At 43.1% G+C, this 12500-nt stretch overlaps 1 protein-coding gene across 1 annotated transcript in view; it reads left to right on the forward strand.

Moving 5' to 3' along the window:
• Nucleotides 1-3503: 3503 nt before the first annotated feature.
• LOC308150843 (E3 ubiquitin-protein ligase TRIM39-like) overlaps nt 3504-12500 on the forward strand; it is a gene marked incomplete at both ends in the record, with an annotated part of 27147 nt that continues 18150 nt past the window's right edge. The window contains 3 exons of the mRNA XM_080523632.1: nt 3504-3671; nt 4041-4136; nt 12293-12500. The exon at nt 12293-12500 is cut by the window's right edge and continues 23 nt beyond it. Of these exons, the coding sequence (XP_080379758.1) occupies nt 3504-3671; nt 4041-4136; nt 12293-12500 (472 nt within the window). The remainder of the gene's footprint in view (nt 3672-4040; nt 4137-12292) is intronic.

Genomic DNA, 12500 nt, shown 5'->3' on the forward strand with positions numbered 1-12500 from the left:
TGATATCCATGACATACGCACGGCTAAATGGAATGTTGAGACATCTTTTCATATTACTCCGCGTTTGTTTATATTACCGTTATTGAAGTTACATTATTACCGTTGCTTAGCAACCAATAAACAACTGTTCAGCGGATGAATACACTTGCAATAAAACATATTTACATTAAAATACATTAATTACAAGTTTGTCTTGTCTTTATTTTGTGAAATATAGATACATGTGGTAACCGTTGTATAAAAGCGTTATGGAACGAGAAGCCGTGGTATATCGTGGATATTGGCACAGCCAGGGGGTGTATATATAACGGCACTCTGCACTAGCGGTCGTTGTGTGTAAAAACCAGCTTCCCGTTGTAAAGACTATGGTAATTTGACCCCCGAGGCGGCTCTTATAGTAGATTAAAAAAGGCACGACTGTTCTAAAGGAGAGTGGTAGTTCCAAACCATCTGTGCACACATCTTATTTTCTCTCTGGTTCTTCTCTGATCCAAAGCAGTCATTGATTGTGGACGTATTGTGGATTGTATCTAACAATAACAATCACGCTGTAGATTAAAACAATGTTGATATTGTTGGGATATACTGATGCTGAACATCATACATATAACATCATTTATATACTTACTTCCAGCTAACTTACATCTTGTATAGGTTTTACACAAAGGCCTGTAGAATGCTGATATAAATGTAGTTTTTTGTGTGTGTATTAGTTACAGGGCAATTTTAACCCCTCAACCTCTCCGCTTCCACTCACCCACCCACCCACACCCACACACACACACACACACACACACACACACACACACACACACCCAACGGTTGCTTGCCACAGCTCACAGAGTTAGGAGGCCTATAATGATGCTATAGCTAACAAGTAGTTTAAAGTTACACATAGACATTGAGCCAAACTGACCTGTATAAGCAGGTCAAACAATAAATTGATAGCATTCAATGTTATTTGTCCTCTCCCATTCTGTCCCCCCTCCCTCCCCCACCTTCTGGCTCTCCCTCATTCTCTCTTGGAAACTGCCCTCTCTCCCTCTCTCTCTCCCTCTCTCGCTCTCTCTCTCTCTTGGAAACTGCCCTCTCTCCTTCTCTCTCTCCCTCTCTCGCTCTCTCTCTCCTCCTCTCTCCCTCTCTCGCTCTCTCTCCCTCTCTCTCTCTTGGAAACTGCCCTCTCTCCTTCTCTCTCTCCCTCTCTCGCTCTCTCTCTCCTCCTCTCTCCCTCTCTCGCTCTCTCTCTCTCCTCCTCTCTCCCTCTCTCGCTCTCTCTCCCTCATTCTCTCTTGGAATCTGCCCCTGTGAATATTGAGATTGTAGTGATGGGATTACTCAATGCTGAATTCTCTCTCTATCTCTCTCTCTGTCTCTCTATCTGTCTCTCTGATGAGGTTAAAGGGAGTAAAAATAAATAAAAAAAGGCACGACTGTTCTAAAGGAGAGTGGTAGTTCCAAACCATCTGTGCACACATCTTATTTTCTCTCCGGTTCTTCTCTGATCCAAAGCAGTCATTGATTGTGGACGGAGTCCACCTACCTGGTGTAACGTTGTTAGAATGAAATCGGATCCGGTTCTTTTGTCGACTGCCCCAAGAAAGAGGAGAGAAGTTCTCTGTTGCACACTTGGTATATTTATTGAAAATGACACGTAGAGTACAGAGATGCATCAGCTGGACCCAACTCCTGAGGCGGTCTCAGGAGGCAAGGTTGTTCACTTCAGATTTTACATGATATTATTATATACGTTTAGCCCTTCCCCTTTTGGCCACTATGATGTAACACCTAATGGCCTTGATTATAATGGTCTAAAACTATGAATTGAGTGTTGTCTTGTGTTTGATGTGAGAGCTAAGAAAGGAGTATTCTGCTGCACCTGGCTTGAAGGCCAGACAGAACAGTCCCAGACAGACAGTAACTCCCTAATGCCTTCTAATTGGTCTTGTGTAGGGTACCATACTGATAACGTGCCTATTAAAACAGGAAAACTGATAAGATATCTAACTAACTGGTGCTAGAAGAATTAACAATAAAACCTTAGAAAAATATATATCCTCCTAACAACGTCCAGGTCTAAACGTACCTGGTGTAACGTCCAGGTCTAAACGTGTCGTCGATGACAGACGAACCCCCCCGAGGTGTTCCCATGTCCAGATCCACCTCAGAACAAACGACCTAAACAACACCTGACATCACGGATTTGTCTTTAAAAGGGGCTTCACTTCACAGTTTTTCAGAAGGACGAAAAGGCTAGCGAGTGAATTGTCTTCAATTCGGGCAGTTACTGTATCTCTTCTGGACGTGGCATGGCTGAGTCTACTAAGGCTGGTTAAAGAGAGGGTTATCTACAATGTTGTCTTCGTGAAGCTCATCTGTATTTGATGTTCGTGCTTGAACCAAACGACTTCACTTAGCATGTTAAGAGCTAGCGTGTTCACTTAGCATGTTAAGAGCTAGCGTGTTCACTTATCATATTAAGAGCTAGCGTGCAGCCACAGGGGATAGTGTCTATGTTCCCACAGCTTGATGTTCCCACATTTCTAAGTAATCTAACTAGCCCTAACCCTAACCCTAACCCTAGTTAGTGCCGGAAATTTAGCAAAGATGCTATATCAGAATATATCTGAGAGACGCAATGAGATATAATCCAATGGAATTTGAGTTCCATGATATGGAACGTGTTTTCAGACTTAATATTCTGTTTTCTAACAATAACAATCACGCTGTAGATTAAAACAATGTTGATATTGTTGGGATATACTGATACTGAACATCATACATATAACATCATTTATATACTGTACATACTTCCAGCTAACTTACATCTTGTATAGGTTTTACACAAAAACCTGTAGATGACAAATGCTGATATAAATGTACTTTTTTGTGTGTGTATTAGCTACAGGGCAAGTTTAACCCCTCAACCTCTCCGCTCCCACTCACCCACCCACCCACACACACACACACACACACACACACACACACACACACACACACACACACACACACACACACACACACACCCACACACACACACACACACACACACACACACACACACACACACCCAATGGTTGCTTGCCACAGCTCACAGAGTAAGGAGGCCTATAATGATGCTATAGCTATTCTCTCTTGGAATCTGCCCCTGTGATATTGAGATTGTAGTGATGGGATTACTCAATGCTGAATTCTCTCTCTATCTCTCTCTCTCTGTCTCTCTCTCTGTCTATCTCTCTCTCTGTCTCTCTATCTGTCTCTCTGATGAGGTTAAAGTGGAGCTCAGTGTTTTTAAAGGGAGTGCTCTATCAGACTTACAACACAGCAGTGTCAAGACTACAACAGGGAAGAACAGAAGACTCAACCGTTAGGAGAGAATACTACTGTCAAAATAGCTTTCTCCAAGTGCTTCTTCACATTTTATTGAAGTGTTGTTTAAAGTTTAAAAGCAGGAGAACTTTGTCAAGAGGCTTTTGCAAAAGGGGGGCTGGCATCGTGTCAAAAAAATGGCTACAAGAGTGCCTCGGCCTGAGGTGCAGTGCAATCTGCACAATGAGAGATACAAGCTCTTCTGTCTGGAGGATCAACAGCTCGTCTGTGTGGTGTGTCAGACGTCAAGGATACATAGAGGTCATCTCTGTGTCCCAGTAGACGAGGCTGCACAGGAACATAAGGTAAACATAAATACAAATATTACAAAAATAATTAGAAATTCTGTGACAGATAGATAGCAGTGTCACTTGATGTTATGCACATGCCGGGTGAAAAGATAAAGGGTTGTTGATAACAACGAATGATAATTTTTAGTTTCTGTTTTAATTTGACTGTGACTGATCCTTTTTTGTCTGAAATAAGAAATGTAGTTTTGGCAGTGCTGAGAGAATGTGTTTCTATACTATACTATATAAGGGTTATGGGTCCCGGGCCTCGTTAATGAGGCCAACTGCAGTCGGGAAGAAATTGTTTTTGGGTGGTGAGGTTTTGGTCACGATGGACCGCAGCCTCTGTGCCTACCTCCTCAGTAATGTTTTGTCTCAATCTAGGAGGAACTCAAGACAGCTCTGAAACCCTTACAGGAGAAGCTGGAGGTCTTCAACAAAGTTAAACAAACCTGTGATGCAACATCAACACACATTACGGTACGTCATGCAACGTGTTGTATTCCGAATCAGAATCAGAATCAGAAGACTTTATTGCCATGACATGACTCAATAATAATAATAATAATAATAATAATAATAATAATAATAATAATAATAATAACAACTTTATTTGTATAGCGCTTTTCCTGAAAACGTTGCAGCTCAAAGTGCTTCAATCATTATATAATCTTAATTTAATTATTTTGTCATTTAAAGGCAATATTAAAAAGGTTTTTAGTCTTGACTTGAACATATGTGCTGAGGTTGCATCCCTAATGTAAACTGGCAGTGCATTCCACAATCTGGGTGCATAAAATGAGAATGCAGCCTCACCAGATCTCTTCTTGTACATGTGGTACACAGAGAAAACCAGCGTCAGAAGACCTGAGAGCTCTATTGGGCTGATATGCTAGCAAAAGACCTGAGAGCTCCATTGGGCTGATATGCTAGCAAAAGGTCTTTCAAATATTCTGGTGCTGTGCCAGTGAGAGCTTTATAAACAAGCAGAAGGATCTTGGCAGTATAGAACTTTACCAGCATGGTCCTTGGGAGGTGGAATTTCCTGAGCTGCCTCAGGAAAAACAGTTTTTTCTGGGCCTTTTTTGGCTCTCAGACAGCAATTGTAAATGTATTCAGAGACTGATTGTTGACATCACTAGCATCACTAGCATTGACGACACTTCTCTCATAGGGCTTTCACACCGGCAAAGAACCATGCCGGTTCGCGTTCGTGTTCGGAAACCTCCGAACGTTGGCGCTGTCTGGCTAATGAGGTTTCCGAACGCGAACCGGCACGGTTCTTTGCCGGTGTGAAAGCCCTCAGTGATGTGGTCTTCTCTTGTTCTGCTCAGTATTGGATACTGTAGACATCTAACTGATAGTCATGCATTCGCAACTCAATATCAACTCAATATCATAAAGAGAGCTGCATACATTTCCCCTAAACTTTAAATAATAGTAATAGTAATAATAATAATAATAATAATAATAATAATAGAAAAGGTAAGGTAAACAGAGTTAATGTATTATAGTAAAACTGCAGTGATTATAAGATATGTTCCCCTTACTGTCTCCAGAGCCAGGCCCAGCACACAGAGAGACAGATTAAGGAGGGGTTTGAGAAACTTCACCAGTTTCTACGAGAGGAAGAGGAGGCCAGGATAGCTGCACTGAGGGAGGAAGAGGAGCAGAAGAGTCAGATGATGGGGGAGAAGACTGAGGCACTGCGCAGACAGATGTTATTACTTCCAGCCACAATCCGAGCCTTAGAGAGGGAGCTGAGAGCTGAAGACATCTCCTTCCTGCAGGTAAGGATGCCTTCTCTCAGACAGCAATTGTAACTGTATTCAAAGACTGATTGATGACATCACGAGCATTGATGACACTTCTCCTCTGTTCCTCTCCAGAACTTCAAGGCCAGTAAGGAAAGGTAAGTGATCTGTCTCTGGTCTCTCTTCTCTGTGGTTCTGAACCCAAGCCCACAGCAGCACTGACTCCTGAATGTTCTTCCAGAGCCCAGTTCACACTGCCAGATCCAGAGATGGTTTCAGGAGCGCTGATAGACGTGGCCAAACACCTGGGCAACCTGCAGTTCAGTGTCTGGGAGAAGATGCAGGGGATTGTCAAGCACGGTTAGTAGTACTGACGAGAATTGGATTAAGAATAACTATCAAATAGACTATTTGAATATGTTCATAGAAATACAACATTCATAAATGTGTAGCAAGCCCTGATTTGCTTCACACAGTAACAAATGAGATGGACAATAATATAAAAAGTGCCAAGGTTTATTAACAATACATGAGCCCCATAGTGGGCTGGATAAATAACATTAGGCAGTATCAAAATGTCAGTGCCTGAAAGTTACAAATTGTTTACCGGTAGACTCCGGCAAATGAGAATAGTGAATCCAATCCACAAATTATAAGTATTTAGTGATCGTTAAACTGTTGTTTATTATATTGAGTGGGTACTTTAAAACTTCAAGTTGGTGTTATGAAAAAAGCCAAAATCTAGATATTGTTGACACAATAAGTTTCACTTTCACTTTTTGACCCCTTCGAGTGAGCGTGTTGTTGGCAAGTTCACCAGTTCGCTGCCACATTTCTTTATTAATCAAACTAATCCTAAAATATTAGGAATGGGAGGAATGGCGCTCTCTCTCTCTCTCCTCTCTCTCTCTCTCTCCTCTCTCTCTCTCCTCTCTCTCTACTCTCTCCTCGCTCCTCTCTCTCTCTCTTCCTGTCTCTCTCTCTCCTCTCTCTCCTCTCTCCTCTCTCTCTCTCTCTCTCTTCCTGTCTCTCTCCTCTCTCTCTACTCTCTCCTCGCTCCTCTCTCTCTCTCTCTTCCTGTCTCTCTCTCTCCTCTCTCCTCTCTCCTCTCTCTCCTCTCTCCTCTCTCTCTCTCTCTCTCTCTTCCTGTCTCTCTCCTCTCTCTCTACTCTCTCCTCACACCCCATGGCGATTCCCACCTCTAACTGCAGCCACCCGGTGATGAAGTCCTGGAGGGTAAAGCACAACTGCAGATCCTTGAAATAGCTTGCTACCAAGTTCTTGATACTGGAGGGCATGTGGAAAAACTCCATGGCATAGCTGATCAGCTGATGTGGAACTGACCCATAGGCATTGGCGAGGTCGAGCCAGTTGACATGCAGGTCCGTCTTCTCGCGCTTGGCCTTTTGGATCTGTTCCCAGATCATTGCAGAGTGTTTTACACAACCTGGGAAGCCTGGGACTCCTGCCGTCTGGCAGTTGGTGTCGATGTAGCCATTTTCCATCAGGTAGCTTGTCATCCTTTTGGCCAATACAGAGAAGAAGAGCTTCCCTTCCACATTTAACAGGGCGATGCTCCTGAATTGGCCAATGTCTTTGGAGTTCTCTTTCTTGGGGATGAAGACCGCTACTGCTCTTTGCCACTCAGATGGAATACATTTCTTTTTCCAAACAGTTCTCATAAGGTAACATAGCAGCTCTAGCACTTTGGGGCAGTTCTTATAGAGCTTGTAGGGTACTCCATTGGGGCCCGGTGCTGATGAAGACCTTGCCTTCTCCACAACGTGTCTGACTTCGCTGAGCTTGGGGGGCATGATGTTGAACTCGGATGTTGGCAGTTTGTCTGACCTGTCTCTGCAGTGCAAGGTTACTTTTGGCCTTTCCCCCCACATCTTGCTTTCCCCTGGTGGATTCGCAGCCCCCGGGATGTGGTCACCTTCTCCCATCCACATCCACATTTCCGCATGATCTTCTTCTCATTGTCCGTTTCCATTGCAGTCGTTACCGTGTGATCTGTCCTCTTAGGCCCATCTTTAAATAAATACTACAGCGCATAATGTGTATAATGCATCTGTGTTTGTTTTGAAGCTCCTGTGATTCTGGACCCCAACACTGCACATCCCTCCCTCTCTCTGTCTGATGAGCTGACCAGTGTGAGACAGAGCGCAGCGCAGCAGCTGCCTAACAACCCAGAACGGTTCATGACGTATGTTAATGTTCTGGGCTCTGAGGGGTTCATCTCAGGAGAGCACAGCTGGGAGGTGGAGGTGGGGGACCTTCCTGGATTGGTCATGGGTGTGGTTAAAGAGTCCAGTTTCACAAAGATACTAGAATCACCAGAGCATGGAACCTGGGCTATAAAACAGAGGGATGGTGAGTATAGAGATGGAGATAATAAGAAAATCACCCTGAAGAGGAGACCCCAGAAGATCAGAGTACAGCTGGACTACAACAAGGGGGAGGTGTCCTTCTACGACTCTGAAGACAAGACACTCATCCACACTTATGAAGACACCTTCACTGAGAGACTGTTCCCCTTCTTCTGTATTGCAAGTGCTGGTGAAGCTAAACACCCTGATCTACAGATCTGCCAATCAGAGGTGATCCTGGCCGTGATGTCATCCTAGTGAGGAGTGTATGAGTCTGTTTGTAAAACATGAGGCAAGGCAAGGCAAGTTTATTAGTACAGCATATTTCATACAACAGGGGCAATTCAAAGTGCTTTACATACATTATTTAAAAATACAGCAAGAGGAGCATAAGAAAATAAAAATTACAATGAATAAAAGCAAATATAAGAAGTAAATAGATAAAACATTTAAAAAGACAATAGTTAATGGAAAAAAGACATTGATAGAAGTGTTTGTGTTTAATCATAACTGGTGCAAAACATGAAGATTTTTTTAGCTTAGATTTAAACATTTTAAGGGTTTGGGCCTGTTTGATTTCTTCAGGGAGTTTGTTCCAGGAGCATGCAGCAGCGTGACTGAAAGCTGCTGCACTGTGTTTTGTTTTTACTCTTGGAATTATTAGCTGATTAGTCTCAGCTGACCTTAGGGACCTTGCGGGAATATAGGGTGGGAGGAGATCTGATATGTATTTTGGTCCAAGACCGTTTTGTGACTTGTATGTAATTAGGAGGATTTTGAATTCAATTCTCTGAGAGACTGGTAGCCAGTGCAGGGATCTCAGGATTGGTGTAATGTGTTCAAATGTCTTTGTTTTTGTACGGAGCCTAGCAGCGGCGTTTTGGATGAGCTGCAATTTATGAACAGCTCCTTTAGATAGGCCTGTTATTAGACCATTACAATAATCAAGTCTACTCGAAACAAATGCATGGATGAGTTTTTCAAGGTCTTGCTTGGACATGAAACCTCTCATTCTTGTGATGTTTTTCAGGTGATAGTAGGCTGATTTAGTTATCGAGTTTATGTGGCTGTTGAAGTTTAGATCGGAGTCTAGAATTACACCAAGATTTCTGACCTGTTTTTTAGTTTGAAGAGAGAGAGAATCAAGTTTTGCACTGACTTTCGATCTTTTGTCAGGTGCACCAAATACGATTTTCTCTGTTTTGTCCTTTTTAGTTTAGTTGGAGGAAGTTTTGTGTCATCCAGGCGTTTATTTGCTCAATGCAATTACAGAGATTGTCAATGGGACTATAGTCGTTCGGTGAGAGGGCTATGTAGATTTGAGTGTCATCCGCATAGTTGTGGTAGGCAATTTTGTTCTTTTTTATGATGTGTCCCAATGGAAGCATGTAGAAATTTAATAGAAGGGGGCCAAGGATTGACCCTTGGGGAACCCCACATGTAATTTTAATTTGGTCAGATACAAAGCCACATGAGCCACATGTATGCTCTCTCCTATAATTATGAAATACTGAGATTGACGGTTTGATTTGTATTTTTTAATTTTATGATTGCGTTTTATGATTGTTGACATTTTTAAAATGTTTACGACAATGTTTATTGTTTATTCTGTTTAATGTAAATTAACAGATTATTTTTCTTTTATTGCTGTCTATCAACAAAACTTTGCTGTGGAGTGTGAGCATTATGGTATAAGAATCATGTATGTATATGAAAACATGTAGCTTGTGTGAAGAGAATCACATACAGTTAGGTCCGGAAGTATTTGGACAGTGACACAGTGACCCCTCTCCCATCAGTTGAATCACTGTATCTCAAACGCACCACAAATAGAGCACATAAAATTATCTCTGACCCCTCCCACCCTGTTCACCACCTGTTTCAACTGTTGCCCTCTGGACGGCGCTACCGATCCCTGGCACCAAAACACATCCCGTTTCAAAAACAGTTTTTTCCCCTCTGCCATAAGGACTCTCTCTTGTGGTTATGTGTGTTCATGTCCATGTAATAGTCATGTGCAATGTGTGTATGTTTTTTGACACTGCTGTTTGAGCTGTACCGAAAACAAATTCCACCGACCTAGGTCGTGTGGTCATTAAACTATTCATTCATTCATTCATTTCCATAATTGTGGCTCTGTATGCCACCACAATAGATTTGAAATGAAACAATCGTGATGTAATTGAAGTGCAGACTTTCAGCTTTAATTCAAGGGGTTGAACAAAAATATTGTATGAAACGTTTAGGAATCAAAAGTAATTGGACAAATTAACATAATTATAAATAAAATGTTCATTTTTAATACATTGTCGAGAATTCTTTGCATCCTTCCAATGACTCTAGTGTTATTTGCCCTGTCCCATTCTGTCCCCCCTCCCGCCCGCCTCCTTCTGACTCTCCCTCATTCTCTCTTGGAAACTGCCCTCTCTCTCTCTCTCTCTCTCGCTCTGTCTCTCCCTCTCTCTCTCTCTTCCTCTCTCGCTCTCTCTCCCTCATTCTCTCTTGGAAACTGCCCTCTCTCTCTCTCTCTCTCTCGCTCTGTCTCTCTCTCCCTCTCTCGCTCTCTCTCCCTCATTCTCTCTTGGAAACTGCCCTCTCGCTCTGTCTCTCTCTCTCCCTCTCTCCCTCTCTCTCTCTCTCTCCCTCTCTCGCTCTCTCTCCCTCTCTCGCTCTCTCTCCCTCATTCTCTCTTGGAAACTGCCCTCTCTCTCTCTCACGCGCTCAGTCTCTCTCTCTCTCCCTCTCTCACTCTCTCTCCCTCATTCTCTCTTGGAAACTGCCCTCTCGCTCTGTCTCTCTCTCTCCCTCTCTCCCTCTCTCTCTCTCTCTCTCCCTCTCTCGCTCTCTCTCCCTCTCTCGCTCTCTCTCCCTCATTCTCTCTTGGAAACTGCCCCTGTGATACTGAGATTGTAGTGATGGGATTACTCAATGCTGAACTCTCTCTCTCTCTCTCTCTGTCTCTCTATCTGTCTCTCTGATGAGGTTAAAGTGCAGCTCAGTGTTTTTAAAGGGAGTGCTCTATCAGACTTACAACACAGTAGTGTCAAGACTACAACAGGGAAGAGCAGAAGACTAAACCATTACAAGAGAATACTACCGTCAAAATAGCTTTCTCCAAGTCACATTCTATTCTTATCTTCACATTTTATTGAAGTGTTGTTTAAAGTTTAAAAGCAGGAGAACTTTGTCAAGAGGCTTTTGCAAAAGAGGGGCTGGCATCGTCAAAAATGGGTTCTACACAGTCTCTCTCAGAGGAGTCAGGGCCTGAAATGCTGTGCAGTGTGCACGGTGAGGTACTCAGGCTCTTCTGTATGGAGGATCAACAGCTCGTCTGTGTGGTGTGTCAGACCGCAAGGATACATAGAGGTCATGACTGTGTCCCAGTAGACGAGGCTGCACAGGAACGTAAGGTAAACATGAATACAATTATAAAAAAAAATTGGTTGAAATTAGATAGCAGTGTCACTTGATGTTATGCACATGCTGGGTGAAAAGATAAAGGGTTGTTGATAACAACGAATGATCATTTCTAGTTTCTGTTTTAATTTGACTGTGACTGATCCTTTTTTGTCTGAAATAAGAAATGTAGTTTTGGCAGTGCTGAGAGAATGTGTTTCTATACTATACTATATAAGGGTTATGACAATGATTCCTATAGAACTGTGGTAAACAGATACTGTCAAATGAGTCCAGAAATCTCCCAGTCAGAATCTCAATCAGAATCAGAATCAGAATCAGAAACAGATTTATTGCCAAAAATGTACAAGAAGAGTGGAATATGACATGATAATAGTGCAGTGTGACTGTGATGTCAGTAGGGATCAAGCTATCAGTCAGGGTCAGTGGGGGTCAGTAGGGGTCAGTGGGGGTCAGTAGGGGTCAGTAGGGGTCAGTGAGGGTCAGTGGGGGTCAGTAGGGGTCAGTAGGGGTCAGTGGGGGTCAGTGGAGGTCAGTAGGGGTCAGTGGGGGTCAGTGGGGGTCAGTGAGGGTCAATGGGGGTCAGTAGGGGTCAGTAGGGGTCAGTAGGGGTCAGTGAGGGTCAGTGGGGGTCCCGGGCCTCGCTAATGAGGCCAACAGCAGTCGGGAAGAAATTGTTTTTGTGTGGTGAGGTTTTGGTCATGATGGACCGCAGCCTCTGTGTCTACCTCCTCAGTAAAGTTTTGTCTCAATCTAGGAGGAACTCCAGACAGCTCTGAACCCCTTACAGGAGAAGCTGGAGGTCTTTTACAAAGTAAAAAATCCTATGAAAAAAACCTGTGATGAAACATCAGAGCACATTAAGGTACTGTGTACGTCAGGCAACGTGTTGTATTCAGTGATGTGGTCTTCTCTTGTTCTGCTCAGTATTGGATACTGTTGACATCTAACTGATAGTCATGCATTTGCAACTCAATATTGTAAAGAGAGCTGCATACATTTCACCTAAACTTTAAATATTAATAATCATAGAAAAGAGTTAATGTATTATAGTAAAACTACAATGATCAAGATATATTTGCCTTGCTGTCTCCAGAGCCAGGCCCAGCACACAGAGAGACAGATTAAGGAGGGGTTCGAGACATTTCACCAGTTTCTACGAGAGGAAGAGGAGGCCAGGATAGCTGCACTGAGGGAGGAAGAGGAGCAGAAGAGTCAGATGATGAAGGAGAAGACTGAGGCACTGAGCAGACAGATGTCATCCCTTTCAGACACAACCACAGCCTTAGAGAAGGAGCTGAAAG

The sequence above is a fragment of the Nansenia antarctica genome (assembly GCF_963989245.1).
Source record: "Nansenia antarctica genome assembly, chromosome: 2".
Classification (NCBI taxonomy): Eukaryota; Metazoa; Chordata; class Actinopteri; order Argentiniformes; family Microstomatidae; genus Nansenia; species Nansenia antarctica.